Source organism: Bos indicus x Bos taurus, chromosome 29 (assembly GCF_003369695.1).
Source record: "Bos indicus x Bos taurus breed Angus x Brahman F1 hybrid chromosome 29, Bos_hybrid_MaternalHap_v2.0, whole genome shotgun sequence".
Classification (NCBI taxonomy): Eukaryota; Metazoa; Chordata; class Mammalia; order Artiodactyla; family Bovidae; genus Bos; species Bos indicus x Bos taurus.
In genome coordinates, this window is record NC_040104.1 from 5,034,563 (window position 1) to 5,061,359 (window position 26,797).

Here is a 26,797-nt window from a genome sequence, read left to right on the forward strand (position 1 = left end):
CAGTGGATCTTCCTGTACCAGGAATCGAACTGGGGTCTCCTGCATAGCAGGCAGATTCTTTACCAACTGAGCTACCAGGGAAGCCCAAAGTTTTAAAAAGTAGTCAATAAATAAAATCACCCAGCAAAGTGTGTAGAGTGAGAAAAGAAGTGTGCCTAGCTTGGATCTCGGTGACTAAACATATCTTGAACTAGGTATAAAATTCTAGATTGTCAGTTTTTCCTCTCCATGCTATAAAAATATTGTTCTACTGTTTTCCATTATTTCTAACACAAAGTCTTTGGTCAGTCTAGGTAATGTCTTTTCTCTCTGGTGTTTTTACAATTTTCTTTTTATCTTTGATTTTTCTTTTTATTTGCTTTTTTGAGGTTCATTAGTTTTCTGAAATCTGAGGACCCACAACTGGAAAGCACAGGTATCCTCCAAGTATAACTCTCTTCTGCTTCTCTTTTCTGTCCTGTAATGCTTATCAGTCATGCGTGACCCCCTAACTAGGGACCATTTCTCTTCATCTCTCCCATGTTTCTAACTTCTTTGTCATTTTATGCTGAATCTGGATCTAACTCTTTATCTTTGTTTATCCTTTCTGACTTTTAATTATTGCTTTTATCCAGGTCATATGTACATAGTTTAAAGAGCTAAATAGGGGATTCCCTGACTGTCCAGTGGTTAGGACGCTGCATTTGCACTGCCGAGGGCCTGGGTTTGAGCCCTGGTCAGTCCATGGGGTCGCTAAGAGTCACACAAGACTGAGTGACTTCACTTTCACTTTTCACTTTCATGCATTGGAGAAGGAAATGGCAACCCACTCCAGTGTTCTTGCTTGGAGAATCCCAGGGACGGGGGAGCCTGGTGGGCTGCCCTCTATGGGGTCACACAGAGTCAGACACAACTGAAGTGACTCAGCAGCAGCAGCAGCAGCAGCAGCAGGGAACTAAGTCCTGAAAGCTATGTGGCTCAGTCAAAAAAAAAAAAAAAAAGTCTAATAATTATACAAGGTTTATGACCAAAAAATGTAGTTCCTGGTAATTGTTCCTTATTTTCTGATCTCCAGACGCTTTTGGCCCTTAACCAAATCTTTTAGTATTTGCCTCCATAAATCTAAATAACATGCCTGCATCGCTGCTTCTTGGCTTTTCAGTTTCAGCATGATCTCTTGTTTTTGTGCCATGAAAGATGTGGATTTAGCCTTTTCCTCTTCCTACTCACACCTAACCCCCTCCCAACATGCACGTGGCCTGTTCCCAGACATCAGATGTACTTTGTTAGATCAGTAGTGTTTTTATGACTGTGAAAACACATCTGAGGTTTGATTACTGTTCTTCCTCAACTTCTTTCTCTTCTCCCTCACGTTAATACTTAGTTTTTAAATGTATCGAGCACTAACTTAACCCTTAACTCTTCTCTGCTTGTGTAAGTGCTTTCTCAACACATGCAAACACGCTAGGTGCTCAGTGGCCTGGTCTGGAGGAAGCCTTTCCTGCCGCCGTCAAGGTCCTGCTCCTAAGGGGCTGGTTCTCAGCCCTAGGTGCGGTTCTCCTTACCCTCCTTCCAGCATTGGTCCCAGGGTTTCCTTTGCTTCTTCCGCATATCTGACCCCCTGGCTCCTGGATAGCATTATCTTCCTCATTCTTGATTCACTGCATTGTTTTCAGGCAGCATGTCGTCCAGCAGCTTCCCAAGCAAGAGTGATGGAGAGAATGTTTTCAGACTGTGCGTGTCTGAAAGTGTCATGTCTGTCCTCACACTAAGATGGTCACTTTGGATGGATGGTAGGGTTTTCAACTTCAACTAATTAAGTTTTCCTTTAGGATTTGGAAGGCTTTGCTGCATTTTCTTCTAGTTTCTGGTGTTGTTATGAAATTTTTTCTCACCCTTTGTATGAAACCTGTATTATTCTTTCTAGAACCTTCTGGGATCTTCTTTCTGGTCCCTGTGCTCTGAAATCTCCACGAAGTAGATTTGTGGGAAGGTTACCTTTGAAGGACTCACACTTTATAAGGGTTTTTGATGCAGCTCCTACCTTCTGTAGCTCAGACGCTGTCTCCTGTAGCAGCGGCCAATCTGAACGCAAGCTTTGGGCCACTAGGGACCAGCAGAGGGCCCAGACAGCACTTGGCAGCTGCAGACCCACCCCTCTGGCTCACAGTTTCTTTTCACATCCAACAATCTCCTTTACTCTCCTCTTTGTTTGGCATGAATTTTGACACATTATTTAAAATATTAAAATAATAAATGTTAAAATAATTGTACTTAGGAATTCTATAACAGGAAAGTTTCTGCAAGCATCTAGTCCACCATATAACCAGATGCAGAGGCCCTCCTGCCTTCATGCAGCACTCTGTCGGAGGAAGCACACCAGGGCTTCAGGGCTTCCCTCAGCAACTCTGGGAGACCAGGCAGTCAAGTGGCAGAATTCCCATGTCCTGGCTCTAGACGCTGAAACAAATAACTTGGATCAGGTAACATGGGAAACTAGTAGCAGAGCTGATATTAAACCTGCATATGAAGCTCTTTTCCATGAACTGTGCTCAGGAAGAGAACACTATGGGTCCTCTCTAGTCACGAGCTGAAGCTGTGGGGTGGCTAATGAGCCTTCCAAAGCCTCTCAGGGGTGCAGCTTACAGGTAGGTTGTTCGGAGTCTGTCCAGATGCTCAATTCTTACATGAGTTGAAGAAAGTGTCCTGTCCCTCTTCATACTGAAAAACCTCAGGCCTATAAATGCCTCGGTCATGCGGCACGAGAGGAAGCTCCTGCAGGAGCGTGTGAAGCAGTTTCATGGTCATCAACACTGAGAGGTCTTCAAGGATGACACAGCAGAGAAGGTGCTGGCCGCCTGAGCCACAGGGTACTTACTGCCTGTCTGACTCCAGGACCTCAGGGTGGGAGGTGGATGCTCAGACAGGTCTACTCAGCCTGCTACTCTGTGGATTCTGAGTACGTGGAAGACCTGTGTTACCACATGTGACAGCACTCACCTGTGTTTCTGCCCCAGTCGTGTCTCCCTCCTCCACATGCTGACATGGAGTGAAAGTGCGACAAAGCCTGGGTCCACCTCTAGGTCCCTTAGGTTTTGCTCATAGGCAAGGTCTGGCTGAGAAGTGAACTGGCATTCAGTGATGTTGGCTGGGTTGGGATGGTTGATGGGAGAATGGCTCAGTGCTCACCAGCTTACAGCTCTCCTGGAACAAGGGCAGTGGGCATCAAGGGAAGGAGGTAATGGATGCCAGTGGACATTGACTGGAATATTGTTTATTCTGCCGACTGCTGTGTTATGAAACCCATGATTTTCACTAGTCTCTCTCTTCTGTGTTGGTCACTGGAGAACATCATCCCAGTGGATCTATTTTCACAGAAACAGGAGAATCAGGTAACTAAAGGTCGTGTCTGACCCAGCGTGCCGGCCAGCCTTCCCCCATAGGTATATGCACGCTTGTCTTCATCTCCTCGCTGGGTGCCTTTGACACGCTTGTGTTGTTTTATCCACAGGTACTGTGATTGCTTTGCTAACGGGGACTTTTGCAACAACTGCAATTGTAATAATTGTTGCAACAATTTACGTCATGAAATCGAAAGGTTTAAGGCCATTAAGGTAAAAATTTCCTTTAAATACACTCATGTTGACACATATATGTGGAATCTAGAAAAATGGTACAGATGAACTTATTTGCAGGGCCAGAATAGAGATACAGATGTAGGGAATGGACGTGTGGACACGGGGAGTGTGGGAAGGGGAGGGTGGGACAAACTGAGAGATTAGGATTGACATACACACACTGCCATGTGTAAAGCACATAGCTAGAGGGAACGTGCTCTATAGACAAGGAGCCCAGCTTTGTGTTCTGTGATGACCTAGAAGGGTGGGATGGGGAGTGGGAGTGGGAGGCAGGCCCAGGAGGGGGGGTTTTGTGTGCCGATAGCTGACTCACTTCATTGCAGCAGAAACTAACACAACATTGTAAAGCAACTAGACTCCAGTTAAAAAAATGCATTTAAAAGTTCCAGGAATATTCACAAAACAATCTCTACAGGTTTCTAATTTCAATATTGGGGAAACCCCAAAGTATTGAAGAGTATACATTAAACAGGACTCTCTTCATGAAGGAGGGGCACTGGCCATGACCAGAAGCTGCTGTGAGAGTGGCAGCCAGAGAAAGACCTTTATTCTCCAACCGGTATCAGGAGGCTTAGAGGGGCAGCAGGGTCCCAGAAGTTTCCGGGTTAAGGACATGCAGATATCCATTTTGTCTTGATTTGGGGTTTGGAAATTTAGATTGTGTTCTGTAGCAGATAAGCCTAAGTTCAAAGAGCATAGTTTGAAAAGGAATAGATGGTTCACTGTGTGAAGAAACCTTGATGAAAGCTCTCAGCCATTGTTAGTTTGGGCTGATTTTTATTCTTCTTGGCTTTGGGCGAAAGGGAGAATCTAGAGGTGAACAGCACCTTGGAGAGCCCCTCAGGCCACCTGCTAAAGACTAAATGCAGGAGAGAGGTTAACCGCCACCCCTCCACACCCCCGGTGACGAAAGACCACCGGAGAAGGGAGCACAGCCCACCTGCCCAGGCCATGTCTCGGCGCCCTCTCACTTACCAGAGGAAACTTGGACTTGAGGCTCTCATACTGTGCCATGGTTAGTCTGGTTTTTTCTAAAATAATTTAATTTGCCTCGATTTATAGATAAATCAATTGAAAATCAGTTTTGATACCGGCAGATCCACAGGACAGAAAAAAATAGTGATTCATCTGAAGTTCAACACAGTTGTATTTTCTTTAGGCATAAAGAACACTATCTGCAATTAAAAGTATAAAAAGTTTTATTTAAAAATCATGGAAAGCTGGTAGCAGTGTAAATTGGTGCAAGCACTTCGGAAAATTGTTTGGCAGTAGTTACTAAAGTTAAACCTCTGTTTGTGCTGTGCCCGGCAGTTTCATTCCTGAAAATACAACCCCTAGAAATGAGTGTACATGTCCACCAGGGGCTTGTACAAATATGTTCACAGCAGCTGTGTTCATAATAGCCCCAAACTGGAAACAAGCCGGGTGCCTCTCTGTGCTGGACTGGATAGGTCTGCAGTATATGATGGGTTACACAGGTCAGTGGGAAAGGAAGACCTCCATCTCTGCCACAGCCCAGACAGCCTCACAGACACTGCACTGGTGAAAGAAGTCAGATGACAAAGAGTACATGCTGAAGGGTTCCACTTAGCTGAAGTTGCAGAACAGCAAAATTAAAGCAGCGCAAGTCAGAAGATGGGTTCCCACTGGGGTGTGTTGATGGGCAGAAGACATGAGGGACCTCGGGTGGGGAGCTGGACTGTCCTCTGACCTGGCCTGGGTGGGGGCCACATGGGGGTCACACGGGGGTCACAAATGCCCCAATTCATCATATTCCACCATCCCTTCTGCTTCACTAAAAAGTAGAACACACACCAAAGGGTCCTCACTGCAAAGGCCCTTCTGCAGAGCCAGGCTCTGGTGTCAAGACGGATCCCCACACTCATGGTGAGGGGAGAAGGAGCATGGGGCTGCCGCTGTGATGTCCATATTGCCCCAACCCAGCTTAATAAAGAGAACAGGGCCATCTTGTTAGAGAGGTGATTGAGACCTGGGGCTGACCGTGAACTCAGAGACCAGATGCCATCCCTGGGCCACAATCTTCTGACTCCTCGGCGCCTCAGTTTCTTCATCCATCGGGCGCCAAGAGGAGGGGTGGTGTTTGCTCCACAAGGTTGTGTGAGGCTTCAGTGAGAGAATGCATACATCGCACAGAAAGATGCCTGGAACACAGTGCACGTTTAATAAATGTGAGCTGGTAGCAGAGTGCCGTGATCCCAACTATTAACATCTCAGGAAACAGTGTACACAGGCGCCGGGAAGGAGCTGTGTTCAAATGGACACAGTGATTTTCTTTGCATCTTTACCGTCCACTATTCCACCTTTAAGTATTCAAGAGAATGGAGCAGGACCGGGGTAGAGGCCCGCTGCTCGTCGTGGCCGCTCCTGAAGTTACAGCTAGACCCAGTTATGGCAAGCCAGATACGTGGCACTAAGCATTGTTTTAAGTAATAAAATATATCTTGATGGAGTTTTGCATTTTCTGTCTTAGGCATGTCTTGATAGAAATCCAGAAGCTTTCCAACCAAAAATTGGGAAAGGAAAACTGGGTGATGTGAAGCCTCGACATAACAAAGGATGTAATTGCAAGAGGTCGGGCTGCCTTAAGAACTACTGTGAGTGCTATGAGGTCAGTCAACAATTGCCAAGCATTATTTTTAAAAGCCAGGTAAATGGTCTAAGTAACTTTGTGGTTAAAAATTTAATTAAGAATTTAATTTTCTTCCTTCCAGGGCTTCTAAAGAGCACTCATCAATCTACCTTAATGTCTCAAACATAAATTTCACTTTATGAAGCAAGGGCTCCTTTGGGAGCATGTCGTCCCCACTGAGCTCGCCCCGAGTGTCCCGGGAGGGTGCCCAGTGCCACAGCCCTGCCCGCTCTACGGCTGCTGATCTGATGCTGGAGCCACCCTCAGGGGCCGGCAGTCTGTTGGCTCCCCGAGGTGGGCTTCTGCCCAGCTGAGCAGAGCAGAGATGCTCTGGGAGGGCAGTGAGGACAGCCTTGTCCCCAGACGAGCCTTCCCCTGGGTGCTTTGAGGGGGCAGCTTCCAAGTGGACAGAGACCAGAATGCACAGCTGCCCTTGCTGCTGGGGAGATGCTGACCAGTTCTCAGACAGAGCTTTGTTTCCTTCCTCAAAAGATTTAAAGGCAGTAGAAGGACTGGTTTTCTCCTTTAGGTTCATCCCTCACTCACCTCCTTTTTCTGTCTCTCTCTGTCTTTCTTTGTGTTGAAGGGAAAGGAAGAAAGAGGGAGGAAGGGAACCCTCAGGCCTTGTCAGTGAAGCAGCCGAGAAGCCCCTCCTGCAAAGACTCTGATTTGCTTGAGGTCTCTTGGGGATGTTCCTGTGAACTTTATTTTTAGAAGATTGTCATAGAAGGTCAGGCTTCAGTAAAGTCTTCCTGATTCTGGAGATCCGGCAGACCTAGCAATCCGCTAGCTCACATTTTGAAAATAGAGTAAAAAACACTGTAGAGCTGAAGGTACAGGAAGGCAGTGGCCTCACCCGGTGGAGCTGCTCTCAAACCTCCTCTCAGTGCCTCCGCTCTGCTCCGCGCCCCCGCTGCTGCCCCAGGGCCCTGGCACCCTGGGGCAGTGTGCCAGCCGCTTGCCCCAGCTGGGCAGAGGGCCTGCAGCGCCTGGTATCACAGCAGACTAGAAATTCCAGACAACCTCCTGCTCAGAACTCCCAGAGGTGCAAACGAAAGCACACCCCTTTAGACGCAGGTCTGAGTTTCCCTGAGGGAAACCCCCAGGGGCTGAAACCATGAGGAGGCCAGAAACGAGCTAGTCTTCCCGCTGCCCCCAGGTCTGGCTGGCACAAGGGGTTGGCCCCCGGCCCTGAGTGTCACACGACCATGTGACAAGAAACAATGTCCCCCCAACAAGGAAGAGAGAAGGCCCTCCCCTACAACGCCCACCACAGGCCTGGCCTCGGGGGGGTTTCGTGTTTCACCCATGCTCTCAGTGCTGAAGGAGAAGGCTGTCTGGGCGGCTGGAGTTCTAGAATCGGCCAGGGCAGGCTTCCTTCAGAACAAGGGTCAGGTAGAGTCTTCACTGTGTGCCCCCTGGGTGAGGGAGAGACCCAGCTCTGCTCAGGGCTCACACCCACACCCACACACCTGCCTTCAGGAGCCCCCTCCCTCTCTCACCCCGGGTGGCGGCGACGTGGATGGAAATGTGCCTTTCTCCTTACATCACCGTCACTCATCCATCTTCACTTCTCCCCTCCCCTTTTTTTCTGGTATGAATATTGCGATTACTACATGTGTGTACACACAAATATAAAACATTATTTAAGGTCCAAATAGTTTTTGTCAGTTTTTGATGAATTCTAGGGCAACCTAGTTTTATTAAAGCATTTTATGTTACCAGGCCAAAATTATGTGTTCTTCTATTTGCAAATGCATTGGTTGCAAAAATTATGAAGAAAGCCCAGAACGAAAAACACTAATGAACATGCCAAACTACATGGAAATTGGAGGTTTTGAAGGCGGCCATCATTTGTCACCAACAAAATTTTCAGGACTGCCAAAATTCAGAAAAGATAGGTAGGTACTCTGAACTCAGCCTCTTAATAAGGGAATTCAAGGATAACTTGAGAGGGAAGTTGGGACTTCCTGGTGAAACAGGGCTTAGGATTAAGCGCTTCCACTGCAGGAGGCATGGGTTCAGTCCCTGGTCGGGGAAACTAAGGTCCTGTAAGCCTCACCTCACAGCCAAGAAAAAATTTAAGAGGAGAGTTAAAATGGTTTCCACACTGGAAAGAAAGCATTTTTGTCTGTGGGAAGGCAGGAGATGAGGGATAGGGAAGGGAGCCTCCAGCTTCTCTATCTTGACCAGCCCTCGATCCCACACTGTGTTACCCCAGAGGCGCCCCGCTGCCCAAACCCCTCGGTCCTCTTTGTCCTCCTAGCTCAACCTTTCGGTCCTCACTGTCTGCGTTGCCCCTGTTTTGTACAAGAGCAGAGGGCCTCCAGGCCCTCAGGTGGCAAAGGCCTGATCTCTAGACAGCACATGCCTAAACCGCTCTTCACCACAGGAAGTGACGTGAGAAGCGCTCTCAGTGCGTGCTGTACACCTCACTAAAGGGCGTGTAGAGCCCACTTTAGTGGCGTGTCGTCCCGTGTAATTATTTTGAGGCCATTTTTTAATATTTTGTAATAATTACAAAAAATATTTGTGATTATTATACTCCTAGGAAGTCTCAAAGGTTGAGTAATAATTTTATTAGATATTGGACTAGATTCACCTGTTTAAAAAAATTTCCTTGAGTTTGATGGGATGGGTCATGTCATGATAAACTACCAGATGTCATTAATTAATTGATAACATGTAGAAAAGACAAATTCCTGCTTTGTTGGTTAGAGACATCAGGAATACTCATCACTGTGACCTGAAGAGGTCTTTATTAGTAAAAATGTACTGAAGCATGGCTGCATCTTCTGTGAAATTACATGTGGAAACATTATTGCCTGACATGGTGATGCTGAGTATCTGATGGAATGTCACAGGGACTCTATACTCTGGAGTCCGGTCTCAAAATGTTAAGACTCTTGACCTGAGGCCAGCCCTGTTCATTCATCTGCAACAAAAGTCATTGTGTATTGCCTTGACAGATTTAAACCAATCCCAATGTCTATATTTTCATAATCTAGAGGTTTGCTAAATTTTCTCAATTTGAGCATGACTTGGGCAACTATCTAGCTAAGTCACAGTTGCCCCCGCAGCCCAGTGAGGAAGTGACTGGTCCTGTATGACGTGGTTCACCTGACTTTCAGAACCACTTCAGGGATGCTGGGGGTGTTGAGAGGCAAGCTGACAGTGTGCCCCCAGGAGGCGACTCCTCAGAGCCCCCGGGCCCCTGGGGAGGAGGGGCCAGCGCCCAGAGCCCGCTGTGCTGGGGCCGCTTTCCTCAGGCAGACAGACTGTGCACGGAGCCCAGACCACGGCTTGTCTTGGCTAAGACTCCTGCTGCTTCAACCCCTGCGCAGCCTGCAGGCTTGATGCTGCAGCCCAGGTTTCCGGGCTCCTTTGTGGATCTAAGTTTGAGAAAATGCAGAATCTTCAGGGAAAAGGATGTCTAGGAGCTGACAGACTCATCTGTCCTCTGCATTCTTCTTCTAAAAGCAGTCCTATATATGGTCACAGGGCATATAATTTCCAGTATTAAGAAAACAACATTAGATTTTACCAGTGGCACTCTTTAAAGTACTATAACAAGCATGTCCCCTGGACTGTGAAAGGTATTTAAAACAGTGGAGTGACTGAATGTGGCCTTCAACTGGTTTGCTTTGACAGGCGGCCGACCTCGTGCATCTCCTGGGAGGTGGTGGAAGCCACATGCGCCTGCCTGCTGGCCCAGGGCGAAGAAGCAGAGAAGGAGCACTGCTCAGAGTGCCTGGCGGAGCAAATGATCCTAGAGGAGTTTGGCAGATGCTTGTCACAGATTCTCCATATTGAGTTTAAATCCAAAGGGCTGAAAATTGAGTAGAGTACAGCATGAAATACACATGTGTGTAGGTTTTGGCTCCGTATTCTGAAGGAAATCTGTAGTTTAGAAAGATTATTTTAAGGAGCATGAGGCTGTGTCTGTACCAATAGCTTCATCATTAAAAACAAATTTTCTCCCTGCATCAGGACACTGAGGGGCTACTCAGAGTCTCTAAGGGATTTGGTGACTGAAATCATCCACCACGTTTTGAGGAAGTGCATGACCCTACTGTTGTTGTCTGGGCCCAAGGAGACAGCGTGGGTTCCTGTAATCCTGGGAGAATGGTCTGCACTAGCATTGAGTAATGGAGGGTGGAAGCAGGCCCTGGAGAGAAATACAAGTCCTTTCCTATTGACTTCACCCTCTCCAGGGAATTTTCCTCCTCTGGAGGTTTCTCTGCATGAAAAGCCATAATGATTTTTCCCCTAAATTGTTTAGAAATAAATTCCCCAGATAGGCTGCTAAGGTATAATGTAAAATCTGTAGAGAACTACTAAATACCTTGGAGAATTTCTGAGTGTAAATATTTCCCTGGAGTCTCAGAAATTACTAGTCTCCTCTAGGGTCACCATGAAGTGCAGACAGTGGGGTTGGTTTGATCAGTAGCCTTTTGAGTTGTGGGGCTGAAATTCTCTAGTTTCTTATATGTTTCTATTTAAATTGTGGAAAAGCTCTATCATCCAATTAACTTCTCCATAATTACTGTTATAATATTACTATCGTTTGTAAAATATGGTTAAAATAACTAATTTGCAGAAGTCGGCAGGAAAGATAAGTTATTAAGTTGACTCTCTTTTGGTTCTATTGTAAAAGCAAAGAGGAATAAGAATTTCAAACGTCTTCCATTATTGCAATTAACTTAATAGCTGAACATATTTTTGTTATGTTTCTGTGTTCTTTAAGAGTGTTGGCCCTTGGAGAACGTTTAAAAAGCTCGCTTACACACACACCACTTAAAGAAGCGGGGTCCTGGATCTGGTCACTGGGCACATCAGCGAGCAAGGAGTCGAGGAGCAGGCTGAGATCTGTAGAGCTCGTTTGGAACAGCCTGGCTCTGATGGGGACCAAAGGGGGGTTTGTTGTTGTTCAGTCACTTAGTCGTGTCCGACTAGTTTGTGACCCTGTGAACTGCAGCAAGCCAGGCTTCACCGTCCTTCACTGTCTCCTTGAGTTTGCTCAAACTCATGTCCACTGAGTCGATGATGCCCTCCAACCATCTCATCCTCTGTTACCCCTTCTCCTCCTGCCTTCAGTATTTCCCAGCATCAGGGTCTTTTCTAATGAATCAGCTCTTTGCATCAGGTAGCCAAACTATTGGAGCCTCAGCTTCAACATCAGTACTTCCAATGAATATTCAGGATTAATTTCCTTTACAACTGACTGGTTTGATCTCCTTGCAGTCAAGGGACTCTCAAGAGTCTTCTCTAGCACCACTGTTCAAAAGTCTTAATTCTTTGGCGCTCAGCGTTCTGTATGGTTCAACTCTCACATCCATACATGACTACTGGAAAACTATAGCTTTGACTAATACAAACCTTTGTCAACAAAGTGATGTCTCTTTTTTTTAATACACTGCCTAGGTTTGTCATAGCTTTCTTCCAAGGAGCAAGTGTCTTATAATTTCATGGCTGCAGTCACTGTCTACAGTGACTTTGGAGCCCAAGAAAATAAAGTCTGTCACTGTTTCCATTGTTTCCACATCTATTTGCCATGAAGTGATGGGACTGGATGCCATGATCTTAGTTTTTTGAATGTTGAGTTTTAAGCCAGCTTTTTCAGTCTCCTCTTTCATCTGCATCCAGAGGCTCTTTACTTTAGTTCCTCTTTGCTTTCTGCCATTAGGGTGGTGTCATCTGCATATCTGAGGTTACTGATACTTCTCCCGGCAATCTTGATTCCAGTTTGAGCTTCATCTAGCCCTGCATTTCGCATTACACTTACATCTGTGATCCACTTTGAGTTAATTTTTGGGAAGAGTATATGGTCTGTGTCTAGATTCATCTCTCTGCATGTGGATGTCCAGTTGTTCTGGCAGCATCTGCTGAAAGACTGCCTTTTCTTTATTGTATTGTCTTTGCTCCTTTGCCACAGAACAGTTGACTATATGTAGTTTTTCTTTTTTTTTTTTCCTTTTTTGTTTGCTTGTTTGTCTTTTGGCCATAGCACACAGCTTGTGGGACCTTAGTCCTCCGACCAGGGATCAAACCCCAGGTCCTGGGAGTGAAAGCACCAAGTTCCAACCACTGGACCACGAGGGAGCTCCCTATCAGTTGACTATATTCACGTGGTAAGTTTCTGTCTCTCTATTCTGTTCCATTGATCTGTTTGTTGATTTTCCCACAAATATCACACTGTCTTGATCGCTATAGCTTTATAGTAAGTCTTACGGTCGGGTGCTGTCAGTCCTCAAACTTTGCTCTTCTCCTACAATATCGTGTTGGCCACTCTAGGTCTTTTGCTCTTCACGTCACTTTAGAATCAGTTTTTTGACATCCACGAAATAACCTGCTGAGATTTTGATTGGGATTGTGTTGATTCTATAGATCAAGTTGATAAGAACTGACATCTTGGAAATACTGAGTCTTTCTCTCCATGAACATGGAATATCTATTTAATTCTTCTTTGATTTTTTAAAATGTTTATTTGACTGTTATATACTTGACTGTGCTGGGTCTTTCTTGCTGAACAGGCTTTTCTCTAATCGTGGAGAGTGTGGCTACTCTTTGGTTATGGTGTGTGGGCTTCTCACTGGAGTGGCTTTTCTTGTTTCGGAGCATGGACTCGCTTCAGAGCGAGGGCCCTCGGTAGCTGCTGCTCCGGGCTCTAGAGCACAGGCTCAATTGCTGTGCCGCAGGCACTTAGCTGCTCCACTTCTGCTTTATTGACTACGCTAAAGCCTTTGACCATGTGGATCACAACAAACTAGAAAATTCTTCAAGAGATGGGGATACCAGACCACTTGACCTGCCTCCTGAGAAATCTGTATGCAGTTCAGGAAGCAACAGTTAGAACTGGACATGGAACAATAGATTGGTTCCAGATTGGGAAAGGAGTACATCAAGGCTATATATTATCACCCTGCTTATTTAACTTATATGCAGAATACATCATGAGAAATGCTGGGCTGGAAGAAGCACAAGCTGGAATCAAGATTGCCGGGAGAAATATCAATAACCTCAGATACGCAGATGACACCACCCTTATGGCAGAAAGCAAAGAACTAAAGAGTCTCCTGATGAAAGTGAAAGAAGAGAGTGAAAAAGTTGGCTTAAAACTCATCATTCAGAAAACGAAGATCATGGCATCTGGTCCCATCACTTCATGGCAAATAGATGGGGAAACAATGGAAACAGTGACAGACTTTATTTTGGGGAGTGCTCCAAAATCACTGCAGATGGTGACTGCAGCCATGAAATTAAAAGACGCTTGCTCCTTGGAAGAAAAGTTATGACCAACCTAGACAGCATATTAAAAAGCAGAGACATTACTTTGCCAACAAAGGTCCATTTAGTCAAAGCTATGGTGTTTCCAGTAGTCACGTATGGATGTGAGAGTTGGACTATAAACAAAGCTGAGCACCATAGAATTGATGCTTTTGAACTGTGGTTTTGGAGAAGACTCTTGAGAGTCCCTTGGACTGCAAGGAGATCCAACCAGTCCATCCTAAAGGAAATCAGTCCTGAATATTCATTGGAAGGACTGATGCTGAAGCTGAAACTCCAATATTTTGGCCACCTGATGTGAAGAACTGACTCATTGGAAAAGCCCCTGATGCTGGGAAAGATAGAGGGTGGGAGGAGAGGGGCCGACAGAGGATGAGATGGTTGGATGGCATCACCGACTTGATGGACGTGAGTTTGAGGAAACTCCAGGAGTTGGTGATGGACAGGGAGGCTTGGTGCGCTGCAGTCCATGGGGTCACAAAGAGTTGGACACGACTGAGTGACTGAACTGAACTGAACCATGTCTGGGATCTTCCGGGGCTAGAGATAGAATCAGTGTCACTTATATTGCAAGGAGGATTCTTATCCACTGGACCACCACGAAGTTCCTCATATAGATCTTGAAAGCGTTTTGTTAGATTTATACCTAAGTGTTTTATTTTGGGAGTGCTAACATAATGGTATTGTGTTTTTAATTTCAAACTCCACTTGTTCATTAGTGCTACGGGAAAGAGATTGACTCACATATATTAACCTTGTATCCTGCAACCTTGCTATAATTGTCTTTCTCTCTGAGGAGTTTGGGGACTGATTTTTAACATGGTCATCTTTGAACAAAGTAAGTTTTATTTCTTCCTTCTCAACCTGTATATTTTTGATTTTCTTTTCTTTCACATTAGCTGGAACTTCCAGCATGGTGCTGAAAAGTAGTGATGAGAGGGGACATCTCTGTCTCGTTCCTCATCTTAGTGGGACAGGTTCTCGTTTCTCACTGTTGAGTATAGTGTGTGAAGAACCAGCCTGCCAGTGCAGGAGACTTAAGAGATGCAGGTTTGATCCTTGGAGGGGGTCATGGCAATCCACTCCAGTTTTCTTGCCTGAGGAACCTGGCAGGCTACAGTCCATAGGTTTGCAGAGTCGGACATGACTGAAGCGACTTAGACCCATGCATGTCGGGTTTTGTTGGATATTCTTTATCAAGTTGTAGATATCCTTTATCGATTCATTGATTACCAAAGGCTTTTTTTTTTTTATCATCTACGGGTATTGGATTTTGTCACATGCCTTTTCTGCATCTACTGGTAAGATCCTGAGATTTTTCTTCTTTAACCTATTTATGCAATGGATTGCATTAAAATTTTTCTCTTTTTGGCTCTGCTGGTCGTTCGTTGCTATTCTCAGGCTTTCTCCAGTCGTAGCAAGCAGGAGCTACTCTTCCTATGGTGCTCAGGCTTCTCACTGCAGCAGCTTCTCTTGTCTCAGAGCGTGGCCTCTAGGGTGCTCAGGCTTCAGTAGTCCCGGCTCTCAGGCTCCAGAGTGCAGGCCCAGTAGCTGGGACGCCTGGGCTCTGCTGCTCCTCAGCATGTAGGATCATCCTGGAACAGGGATTGAACCTGTGTCCCCTGCACTGGCAAGTGGATTCCTACCCACTGTACCACCAGGAAAATCTTACACTAATTGACTTTTGATTGTTGAACCAGACTTACATATGTAGGTGAAATCCCACTTAGTTGTAGTGGGTAATTTTTTTATACTCAGTCGGATTTGACTTGCAATACTTTGTTGAGGATTTTCGCATTTATGTTCATCAGAGATATTGGTCTGTAGTTCTCATGTAGTGTTTGTGTGTGTGTCTTTTTTAGGGTAATATTGCACTCATAGGATGAGTTAGAATGAGTTGGGAAGTTTTCCCTCAGCTTCTGTGTCCCAGAAGGGATAGTAAAGAATTGGAATAATTTTTTCCTTAAATATTTAGTAGAATTCACCAGTGAACATACCAAAACCCCAAAATATATTTTAGTAGCTTCTTAAAAATGTAAACATTTCATTTTAAGGTAATTGTGATTTATACACAATTGTAAGAAATAATACAGAGAGAAATGTACCCTTTATCTAGTTTTCCCTAGTGGTAACATCTTGCAAAGCTTTAGTGCAGTATCACAGCCAGGATGGTGACATTGACACAGTCAAGATGCAGAATTCTGTCGCCTCAAGGCTCCCTCAAGTCACTCCTTCGTATTCACACCCCCCCGCCCTCCTTTTCCCCTCCCCTCCAAGCCCTGGCAGCCACTAGTCTGTTCCCCACATCTGTACCTTAGTCGCTTCAGGAATGCTATATAGACGGCATCGTGCAGTATGTGACTCAGGAGTTCCCTGGAGATCGCCAGGTTGTTGTGAGTCTTCATACTCGGACCTTTTCCACGCTCGGTAGTCGGCGTGGGTGACGAGAGAATAGCCCGTTGAAGGGCAGCTGAGCTGTTTGCAGTCGTTGGCTGTTGTGAGTAAACTGCTGTGAATGTTCGTGTGTGGGCTCTCGTGTAAGGCGAGTCTTCATTTGTCTGGGGTGAGTGCTGGGAGCGCAGTGGTTGGGTGGGATGGCTGTGGCATGTTTGATCTTTACAGCTGTGATCAGCTCTCTTCAGAGCAGCTGAGTCGCACTGCATTTTCGGCAGCAGCGTGAGGAACCCACGCTCTCTGCCTCCTCACCAGCAGGTGGCGCTGCCACTGCTTCTTCAGCCCTTCTAACGGGTGTTGCGTGATTCTTGGCCGTGGTTTTAATGTGCAGCCCCCTAAACGTTAATTATGCTGAGCGTCTCTTCTGGTGCTTTTTTTCCATCTCTGTAAGCTGTTCAGTGAAGCGTCTGTTCATGTATTGTGCTCATTTTAACTGGATTTTTTGTTGAGTTTTGAGAGTCCTTTAAATGTTTTAGAAAACAGTCCTTGATGGGATATGTGGTTTGTAAATATTTTCTCCCAGTCCTTAACTTGTTTTTTTCATGCTCTTTCTTGATGGGCATCGTGTTGTCTGTGTATCCATTCAGAGACAGTCGACCTCTTCCCTCTGCTGAGGAGGCAAGAAGGGACCCAGGTCTCCACACAGCGTCATCCCTGGGCCCTAACTTCCTGCTGCCCTGCCTTCCTCCTGACTTTGAGTCTCCTGAGTTTATGTACAATGTCCAGGGCTTTTCACTGCACTGACAGGGGGATGAGAGAAAACACACCTACTTTCAAGCTTGCAAGTCAGCAAACATCACATTTTAAGCTTAGATCAGAGGTGATCAAGCTTTCTGCTTTCTAGAGCCTTCTTTGTTGTTACCACGGATAAAATAGGGTAAAATCCAGACTTTAAAATGGACCACTAGTATCTCTCTTTTGCAATGTATTAAAAACAAAAGTTGAGTTGTATGTTAGAACGTCATGAGCTGTGATTCTTGTCATCTTCCTGAGACTTCACCGCCCTTCCCCAAGGCCTTCCTTAGCCTCCCAGTACCTCTCCCCTCCTCTCAGGCATCACCTTCTCCTCCCTCCTGGAGGAGCTTCCCAGGGAGGCAGACTCGCCCTTCCTCAGCCTGGTCTCCCTCTCAGCCACCTCACCCCGCCCCGAGTGCGCCCGAGCAGCGTGGCTCTGCGCAGATGGCGGGGGAGGCCCCTGTCCTTGGCCTTGGATAGCAGCCCTCAGCTTTCGTGACTGCTCCTTGCAGGACAGACAGCCTCGTGGAAAATTTCCCCACTCTCTCCTCTTCCACCTCTCAGCCGGTCCCCTGGGCAGCTCTCAGGCCTGTCTGTGAATTCTCCACTTCCTCTGGGGTTTGGTGAACTCTTCTCCTTGGAAATACTGGCCACGATTGGCAACTGATTTACCCAGCATAGCCATGGCCAGCTCCAGCCACGTTCTCTCCGAGAAGTAAAGCATCTCCTCCACAGCCTTCCTCTGAGAAGGGCCACTGAGTCCATCACTTGTGACCAGCAGATGGCACCACGCCGCTCCCCGCCCCTCGCCTCTCGCTGCCACCGTCTCTCCCATTCCATTTACACCTGAACGGCAGTAGAGGCTTGGAGCAGGTGGGGCAGCGGGGGTGAGATTGCAGAGCTCATCCTGGAGCCCACATGGCTGCGCCTGCACCGAGGCCCCTGAGATGCTCTCCTGCCCGCCAGGTGCGATGCTGGAAGCCAGAGTGTGGCCCCGGCTCACCTCTGTTTCTCTGGCAAGGGTGGTTTCCTGAGGGAGTTCAGCGTGGTGAGGAGAGACAGCCGCAGACAGAACTCCGACCGGGGCAGCGCCACACTCGCTGGGCCTGCACACAGCCCTGCTCGGGGAGAATGAACAGGAAGGTGTCCTGGGAAGGCCACCATGGAGCGGGACGGTGTGGGACGTGTAGGAGTTTACCAGGCACTGGTAGGGAGGTGGGCAGAGGTTTCAAGTGAGAGAGACTGGGCCAGGGGCTGCAGATGGCAGGATCTGGGGCTCAAGGCACAGGGAGGCTGCCAGAGCAGGCTGGGTGGCTCCCGGTGTGGATGGAAGGGGGCAAGGCCCAAGGCAGGGCAGGCAGACTGCAGGCGGGTGCGGGGGGAGCGTGAACGGGGTATGTGCGGCCCCCGCCAGCTGCTGATGCCGGGCGCAGGACCAGCCTGCACACCTGGTCCTCCTGAGCACTCTGGGCAGGGGCCTGGCCCCCAAGCTCTGACAGGGCTTCTGGGGGTGCTGGGGCCCCCGCGGCCCTGGGGGAATTAGAGCAACTCAGAAGAGGAGCCTGAGGATGGTGAGGGCAGGAGGTGAAGGACGGCCTGGCACCTGTGGGACCTGCGGGCGGTGCGCCTGCACCCTGAGCTGGGATGGCCCACCCGGGCATGCGCGTGGTACATGCCAGGAAGAATGGCTGGGGGCAGGAGGGAGAGTGCCTATGAGTCGCAAGGGAGAGGAGGCTGGGCTGGGCTAGGCCTCGGAGAGCTAACCCGTGTCTACTTCTTCCTGGAAGCGGGTGGTCAGCGCCACACTTGGCCGCATGCTGCAGTCACCTGGGGAGCATGGGAACGCAGTGGGCACCCGGACTGACTCGGGGGTCTGCGGGCCACCTGGGCCCCCAGGGCTGAGAGGTGCTGCTGGGGCGGAGATGGCGGGAAGACCACCCCGCTTCCTCCTCAGGTCTGCTCGGGCTGCTGAGAAAGAGCCCACGAGCCGGCACTGAACGACTGTCTGGCTTCGCGCCGTCACCTGTTTCCTTCTCTGGTCTTTGGTAGGAAGACCAAGATTTCTACTCTTAGTCCCCATGCGCTGTCCTTAACTCAGCATCAACCTAGCGCACCTCCTGATCCAGAGGAAAGCCACCGTGTCTTGGATGGCGGCCGCCTGACCCACCACGCGACTTGCGGTGCTGTGTGGCGGTGCCCGCCTCGCGCGGCCCCTGCACTGCGGCCGCCCCTCGCCGCCCTTCACCTTCACGAGCCCTCACGTCCGCCTCCACGTCACTCCTCACCGCTCAAGCTCAGGGCTGCGGTAGGCCGTTTCCCCCATCTCCCCATGTCATCTCCCCATATGAGGTCAGGGTTCTGTTTGTGGTTTTGTCTGTCTCAGAAACAAATTTACCTTCATAATTATCTTTGACTCAGCTTCATATTAAGACAACTTTGTTCCCTAAACGTGAGTGACAACAGAAGGTGTCTCAGAGATACCCTAGATACTCTAGAATTAGAGGGTACAGGTTTTATCCAATACCCGTGATTATAAACAAGCATTGTCCTTTAAAAACGCATCGGTGGCAGGGGTGACGAGCCAGACACCTGGAAGGAAATGAGAATCACAAGCCATTGCTGGTTTTTTTTTTTTTTTAATTTTGCCACCGAAACTTATGACCAAAGGGGAAAAACCTGAAATGGTATGGACACAGCATCAGGGCAGCGGGGATGGGGCGGTTGCCATGCGATGGGCATCCTCCTGGAGCACGACTGCACGTGACACAGGGAGACCGACGCGCGGGAGCCCGCTCAGGACCTCTCGGCGTCTTCTGCGGACTCTGCTGTGGGGAGACTGGGCAGGCGCTTCAGGGCGCCGGCGTCTGCAGGGGAAGGGCCACACTCACAGATCCCCCGCGTCAACCCCGGCATCAGGCATGCGCCACAGTTAACCCCCACACTGGGCATGCATTTGGGTAATAAAAATCAATGTCCCCTAAGGAAAGAAGCTCCGTGTGGCAACATTCCAAACAGAACAAATAAACCATAAGGGTCAGTCTGCCATTGCTGGAAGAGTCACCAGTTTTCTCCACAGAGGCCTCCCCGGAGGCTCCACTGGGCTCTGGGTTCTGAGGTTTCTAAGTCCTTCTCCCACAGTCCCACTGCCCATGGATGGTTCTGAGGGAAAGCCGCAAGCTTAATCGCCCCAACTCCTCCCCCGCTAAGCCGCCCCTAAAAGCAGTGGAGCCTGAGAGCAAGTGGATCAAGACAAAACCCAGAAATCATCGTCGCTCTTCCAACTAGACAACAAAACAGTGACAACCCTGGTGTCTCCCTTGGAGCCTCGGAGTGGCCTGCGTCCTGCTGTGTCCCCAGGCCACCTCCCGGCGGTGACCTCTCAGAGCCCCTTCCACAGGGCGGCTTTGATTAAGGCTAGACTCTCACTGGGGCAGGAACGGCAGTCACAAGCACAGACGTGCTAAGGTGGGATGGGCCATGGCAGGCCCCCTCGTCTGCAGTGTCCATGGAAGAGCCTAGATCCCAGGCTGCAGAGCTGTGGGGGTCAAACGCAGCTGCCCCCCAGGAGACTGCCCCCGGTGACAGTGCAACCAGGCCCCTGGGCTCCGGGTGGTCTGCGGAGAGCCTGGCTGTGTGTAGTGACTGCGGCCCCACAGGGACAGCCGCCGTCACCACGTCCAGGAGTCTGGGTCGGCAGCACAAGTGAACCCGGCCCCCCTGTGGCTGGTCCCAGCCCCAGCCTTGTCATCCCTCCCACCAGCGGGACTAGGTGTGAGGTGGACCCGGCTCCTCCCCAGGAGAAGTCCATGGAATTCTTTCTCCACAGGCTTCCAAGAGGTGGGGTTTCCCCTTGGTGTACTTCACGTACCTTTGAGATGCAGGAAAGTCAGAAACTCGATTATCGTGCGCACGATGTTGTTCTCCGCCAGCGGTCTGTCAAAGCTTCCTAGAAACCAGAGGGGGCAGGGGTGACGACCGGGTGCCTGTCCTAGACCTGGGCACCTGGGGGCATCACTGGGACGCCCCTCCCTCCCTCCCAGAGCAGGGCAGGCCCTGAGACCCTGTGGCCGCCCCAGGATCTTATTCTCAGGTTTGGGGTGCCTCGTTCTGGCGGCTGACAGATTTTGTGGGGCCCAGCTCAGGCTCGGTTGTGGATTGGGGGTGGTAGGAGGCCAATACCCCCACTGCCCTGCGCGCCCTGGGATTAAAGTCCTCTCACCTGGCCGGGCTTCGTCTTCAGGCTCGAGTTCCCGCTTGCCGGCGACGCCATGCTTGTCTTGAAATGACCTGTGGCTGTCGAGCGCATCTGTCGGCAAATCAGGGAGGAAGGCACCTGAGTGTTGTCGCCGTGACAGGACACGCGGCTGCTCACCGCCGACAGGCAACACAACCAGAGTGTACAAACCAAGCACGGCAGGGGCGCCGTGGAAGAGGGAGGGCCACTCTCCGTGGAACCAGAGGAGAGAACTTGTGCCAGGGCCAGGGCGCCGCTCCCATGCCAGGGCCAGGGCGCCGCTCCCACCAGCACGCGCCTAGTGGAGGGCACTGGCTCCAGGCCTGGTCAGCGCGGGTGTGCCAACGGCGCCCCAGGGGGGCTGGCATTTGAACTGGGTGCCTCCCAGGCAGAGGACAGGGGCTGGGGTCCTATGTCCCTGAAAACAGGGGCAGGCGGAGCCACAGGATTTGCCCTTCTGGTGAAAGCAGACTTTATCTCTCTAAGACCACTGGCTGCTGTGAGGGAGACAGACTGGAGCCAGGGAGAGAGAGACAGAGTCAGAGAGGAGGAGGAGGAGGAGGGAGGGGACGAGAAGGCAGGAGGGAGGTGGAGTGTGCATGTGTGTGCGTGCGCGTATGTGTGTACACGTGTGTGCGTAATGTGTGCATGTGTCTACGTGTGTGTGTGTGCATGTGCATGCATGTTGGCTGGAGTGAAAAGCAGGAATTGAGGTTGCAAGCAGAGTGATCCCCTAAGAAAGTATTGGACGGAGTTCCCTGGTAGGCCAGCGGTTAGGACTCTGCGGTTTCACTGCTGAAAGCCTGGATTCAATCCCTGGTCGGGGAACTCAGATCTCATAAACTGCAGAGCGTGGCCAAAAAGATAAAGGAAAAGAATGCGGACTCTGCACCAAGCAGCCTGCAGTGAAGGGAAGGGCCTGACCTGGGGCCCTTCGGGGTGAAGGAGAAGACCTGCACCATGGTCTCCGGCTGCCGGGCCTGATGCACCAGGTCGCCTCCAAGCCTGGGCAAGCGCAAACTGATGCAGCTTCCCACGGAGTCCTCGGCCCGCAGTGCAGAGGGATGACAAGCGCCCGGTGTGTCAGGAGGCCGCCGGGCGCCTCCAGGCTCAGACCGGCCTCGGCCGCACACACATTCTCATGCTGCTGTTTTCTATGCTGACGACAGAAGCCAGGAGCACGGTGCAAAGTCGTAAGGGATTCTGACAAAGAGCTGGCGTAGATGGACAGCTTCTGCTGATCCCACTTGATGGTGAAAAACAGCTTTGTTTTCTGACTCAGGATTTTTTGGCTGCGCTGCTCGGCTTGTGGGACGTTAGCTCCTCAGCCAGGGACCAAACCCGGGGAACCGACAGTGAAGGCATGGAGTCCTAACCACCAGACAACCAGGGCAGTCCCAGATGCCCTTGATAAATATATTTTCAACACGGGCTCCTCCTTTCTTTGGGGCCAGAAGCACCAGAGATGAGGTGCTTTCTTGGGAGGAAGGGACTCCAGGCTGCAGAGGGCTCAGCGGGCAAGGCCACTCCACCCACAGTGCCCAGACCCCTGGGGACTGGCCACTGCTTTTGTTCCGAGACCAGAGATGCCCAGGGGACCCTGCCTGTGGCCTGCCTTGTTTTCATTTCATTTCTCAAAGCCCGGTTCTCAGAGACCCTGCAGATGATCAGATAAACAACCATGTGAAGTGGCAGAAGAGTCTGTACTTTAACTCGGGGGTTAAAAACTACAAACAGCTTTCCAGGATCGTTTGAATGGGGATGGCTCTTCCCAGTGACTCTGGAGGGATTGGGACAAGAGCTCTCTGCTGTTCGCCTCCTTTCCTGTGGGAAAACAGGAAATAAACAGAGGAGGAGTTTCTTCAAGGCTGATGGCTATCCTCAACGAAACCATGCCTGCAAGTCTGAAAGTAGGGGTGGGGTGAGATGGGAAGTGAAAGGCCTCCCCTCACCCCTCCTTGAGGACAAAACCTGAAGGGGTCACCGCGGACAGAGGACGTGCAGGAAGCGGAGTGGGGGCGGGCGGCATGCAGCCTGGGGGCCGGAGCGTCCCCTTTAGTGCCTGGAGGCGAGCCACTCCCCACCTCTGCCGCTTCCTGCGCCCCCTGAGGAATTCCACGGCAGTGAGCCGGTCACTGAGCCCTGGGGTCCGTGTGCTTGCCCGTAAACGCAGCGGTCGAACTGGGACTCTCTGAAGGCCCCCACTAGTCTACACTCACTGAAGTCTGCATCCTGAACGGAGTCAAATTACTCACACCAAGTGCAGACGATGTCACATCAAAGATAAGACCCCGAGGGTCAGTCACCCTGCAGGACGGCTCCAGGAGCAGATTCGGAGCGCAAAGAGAACCATCAACATTCAGTCTTGGCGTGAGCATGTTTTGGCCTCTTCAGGTCAAGGAATGGACGGGAGCATTCAGGGAGACACGGAGGGATCCGAGACAGAGCCCAGAACAGAGCCCCAAGGAGTGTCTGCCTTCTGAGACGTTCACCCAGGGAGGCCTGAACAGGCTCTGAGGCTGGGAATCCCAGAGGAAGGCGAGGCCTCAGAAGGGCCTGGGTCAGTCCCTTCAGTTAAACCTACAGAGAAACCCACCCTGCCTCAAAGTCTCAGGGAAAACTCCCCTGTGTCCCTTTATCTAACTTGCAGTGGAAAATCAAGGGCTTGGAGCAATGACCGGCGACCCCCACATTTCAGGAAGAGCAGGGTCAGCACCAGGGCCGCAGCCAGCTAGACCAGAGCAGGTTTGCCGGAGATGCCAGCCCGGCCTCACTCACGTGGTCCGAGAAGGTACCCAGCGCTGTTCAGGGTCCAGCCTCTCTTCTCCTTCACCTTAAACGGGAGGGCAGGGGTCAGCGGGCAAGCATCCTGCCTGGTACAGGCCACGATGGCTCAAAGAAGCCCCCAGCAGCAGCTTCTGCTCATATAACCCACCATGGCAGCCTGTGAAGTCAGCATCTACTTCAATTAGCCACACGGCTTCAATGACAAAGACTCTTGACTCTCATAGAATAAGCTAAGAGAGGCAAACTGTTAAAGCAAGAGCTTTAAATGAAATTAGAAGGACATTAAGTGAAATTCACCCAGACTTTTCAGGCAGGATACAGGAATTAGAATAATGCATGTACTTTGGGAAACTGTAAGACATTCCAGACTTGCACCCCAGGAAGCTATGCTCAACAGGAGAACAGCAACACCTGCCTTATCCAAGAATTCCTTTAGAGTTGCAGACCACGGACTCCGAGTGTACCCACTGGCTTTAAATGATGCTGAAGACACGTGCTGATAAAACCAGCTGGCAAACGGGGTAACTGACGCTCCACTGGACTTAACCAAATGGAGTTCACCCCTCACTAGTCTGAGGCACTAACCTCTGGTTCACAGGGTCCCCATTTAGTGGTCCATACCCAGGGGCTCTTTGTACTGGGAGAGGCTGCTGCCTGGAGGATCCGAGCGAGCATCTCCCCGGAAACGCCCGCCATCCATCTGCTCTGAGGACTCAGGTCCCTCCCCGCGCCGCCCCCCACCCCCACTCCCCAGTATTCCGACGCCCCCACACCCCCCTCCCACCCCGAGGCAGAACCCATGGCTCTTTTCCTGGCACAAGGCATTCACCCCACCCCCACCCCCAGTCTGGTTCTGATGCGGTCGCCCCCCTTTGCCAAGAAAGAGACTCGGCTTGGGGGGCGTTTGCCCCTGCCCAGCGCTTACCGGTGACCCGAGGCCCAGGGTGGCTGAAAGGGCCGCTGCGAGGAGCAGGGAGGCGAGCAGCAGGACGGAGCCTCTGGGCATCTGCAAGGGAAGGGGCGGTGGGCGGCGGTGCGGGGAGACCGGCCTCCCTCCCCAGGGCGCACGTCGATTTGGGGCTCCGGACCCCCCCACCCCTGCGGGTGCGGGAGGAGCAGCCAGGAGCCAGGGTGCCCAGGAGAGAGCCCGGCCAGGGGCGGAGGCGCCGCGCCGGCCCCGGGGAAGGTCCACCGGCCGGCGGCCGCTCTGGAAAGGGGAACGCGGAGAAAAAGTGGGGTGAGCTCGGGGGCGCGGTACCTTGAGCGGGGCCCGGAGGGTCGGGGGATGTCTGCGGGTCCTGGGGTGTCTGCAGGTCCTGTGTCGGCGGGGCCGCGCGTCCGTCGAGTCGGGTGGGGCAGGGCCGGGGACGCTCACCGCATGGCGCGGCCTCGGGGACGCGGAAGCGGGAAGCGCAGGGCGGCCGGGCTCCCTCGACGTGTCAGCGCCGGGAGCCGCCGCCGCCACTATTTATGCGGCGCATCCCGGAGCCGCTCGGCCGCGTCACGGGCTCCGCTCCCGCCTCCCGCGTCCTCGCCCGCCCGAGTGGGCGGGAGTGACCGGAACTCAGTCCCCGGGGGCCTCGGAGCGCCCGCGGGGTGGGGGGGGGGGGGCGGCGCGCGGTGGTCCTGCCTTGCGAGTGGGGCTGACGGGGATGGCGAGAAGCACCGACCCCCGCACCTGGCCGGAGAGCCCCCATCGCCGCTAATGGAGAGCCCCCAACCGTGGCGGAGACCCCACGCCTGTTAGCGCGACCCCCGGGCCAGGCACAGCGCCCCCTGCGCAGGGAACTCCGCAGCCGGAAACCCTCACTCTGAGCTGGGCGCGGTCGCGGGGTCCTGGGCACCGCCGAGCCCGCACACTGTTGCAGCGGCAGGATTACGGGTTCAGCCTCGAGAGCCATCCATGGGGGAAGGACAGCAGCCCGAAGCCCGCCCAGCTTCATCCTCCCGTGCCCAGTGGCCCTCCCTACCCGGACCCCGGTCCCCTTTTTCTGGGCTGGGCTAAGTCGCTTCAGTCACGTCGGACTCTTTGCGACCCCATGGACTGTAGCCCGCCAGGCTCCTCTGTCCGTGGGATTTCCCAAGCAAGAAGACTGGACTAGGTAGCCACTTTCTTCGCCAGGGGATCTTCCAGACCCAGGGATCGAACCAGCCTCTCGCATTGGCAAAGTGGGTTCTTTACCACTAGCCCCACCTGGAAGCCCCTCCTCTTTTTCTAAAAGGGGGCGGATCCGCAAGCGCACTTAGGCCTGTGGGCTGGTGGGCTCTCCGGCCTGAGGGCTGTGGGCGCCCCCCTCCATCCCACTGCGCTGCTGCGCGGGAAGGGGTACCTGCAGCCCTTCAGGACAAGGCAGTGCTCTTGGGAGCAGGGTCAGGTAGTGGTTGAGGTTTTGAGGGCCTGGAAGCAGACCCGCCAAGGTTCCCAGAGGCGGCCAAGGGCTGGGTGGGCGGCGGCCGACAGCAGGGTGCGGCTGCCCTGGACAGGCGGCCAGAGTCCCCTGGGAACAAGGCCGGCCGTGGCTCACTGCAGGATGCGCCTTGGCTTGGGCCAGGCTTTGCTTGCAAAGACAGCTGAGGACACACAGGCCGGGCGCCTCCAGGCTTCCAAGGAGGGAGGAAGCCATCAGGAGAAAATTTGCCCGAGCCCCTCTCCCACCTGGCTGGGCACTACTGGCCTTTGAAGTCCTCAGTGGCAGCAGGCAGAGGCAGACAGAGGGGCCCTGCTGGAAGGTGCCAGCCGGTGGCTGAGCTGGTTGCCAGGAGGGTGCAGCCGTGTCCCCACCTGCCCAGCTGACTGTTAGGTCGATTGACTTAATTGAGGACTCTGGAGGGAACAGGATTCAGGAGAGAGAATCATGATGATGATACATTATGTGTCACCTACATTTAGTCCCATGAACCGTAGGACTGAAAGCTCCGACCATCTCCGGGGGAGCCATTTGCTTCTGTGGGGCACCTGAGGCCTCCAGTCCAGGCCAGCTAGCTGGTCAGGAAGGAGCAAAGCCCTAACTTGGGGTGCTGAGTGCCCACCCT

At 51.4% G+C, this 26,797-nt stretch overlaps 2 protein-coding genes across 2 annotated transcripts in view; one reads left to right on the top strand and one right to left on the bottom strand.

Annotated features, from left to right (window-relative positions):
* The window catches only part of TESMIN (testis expressed metallothionein like protein), a 39,894-nt gene extending 29,783 nt beyond the window's left edge, over positions 1-10,111 (top strand). The window contains exons 7-10 of the mRNA XM_027532770.1: positions 3,491-3,593; positions 6,109-6,246; positions 7,993-8,168; positions 9,919-10,111. Of these exons, the coding sequence (XP_027388571.1) occupies positions 3,491-3,593; positions 6,109-6,246; positions 7,993-8,168; positions 9,919-10,111 (610 nt within the window). The remainder of the gene's footprint in view (positions 1-3,490; positions 3,594-6,108; positions 6,247-7,992; positions 8,169-9,918) is intronic.
* Positions 10,112-19,366: 9,255 nt separating this feature from the next.
* Positions 19,367-25,227, bottom strand: GAL (galanin and GMAP prepropeptide). The gene is made up of 6 exons (XM_027532610.1): positions 25,023-25,227; positions 24,690-24,770; positions 23,756-23,810; positions 20,963-21,049; positions 20,612-20,689; positions 19,367-19,607 (listed from the first exon to the last, which is right to left on the bottom strand). The coding sequence occupies exons 2-6, from the start codon at positions 24,768-24,770 to the stop codon at positions 19,537-19,539; spliced, it is 372 nt and encodes a 123-aa protein (XP_027388411.1). The 5' UTR covers positions 25,023-25,227; the 3' UTR covers positions 19,367-19,536.
* Between the last annotated feature and the right edge of the window lie 1,570 nt (positions 25,228-26,797).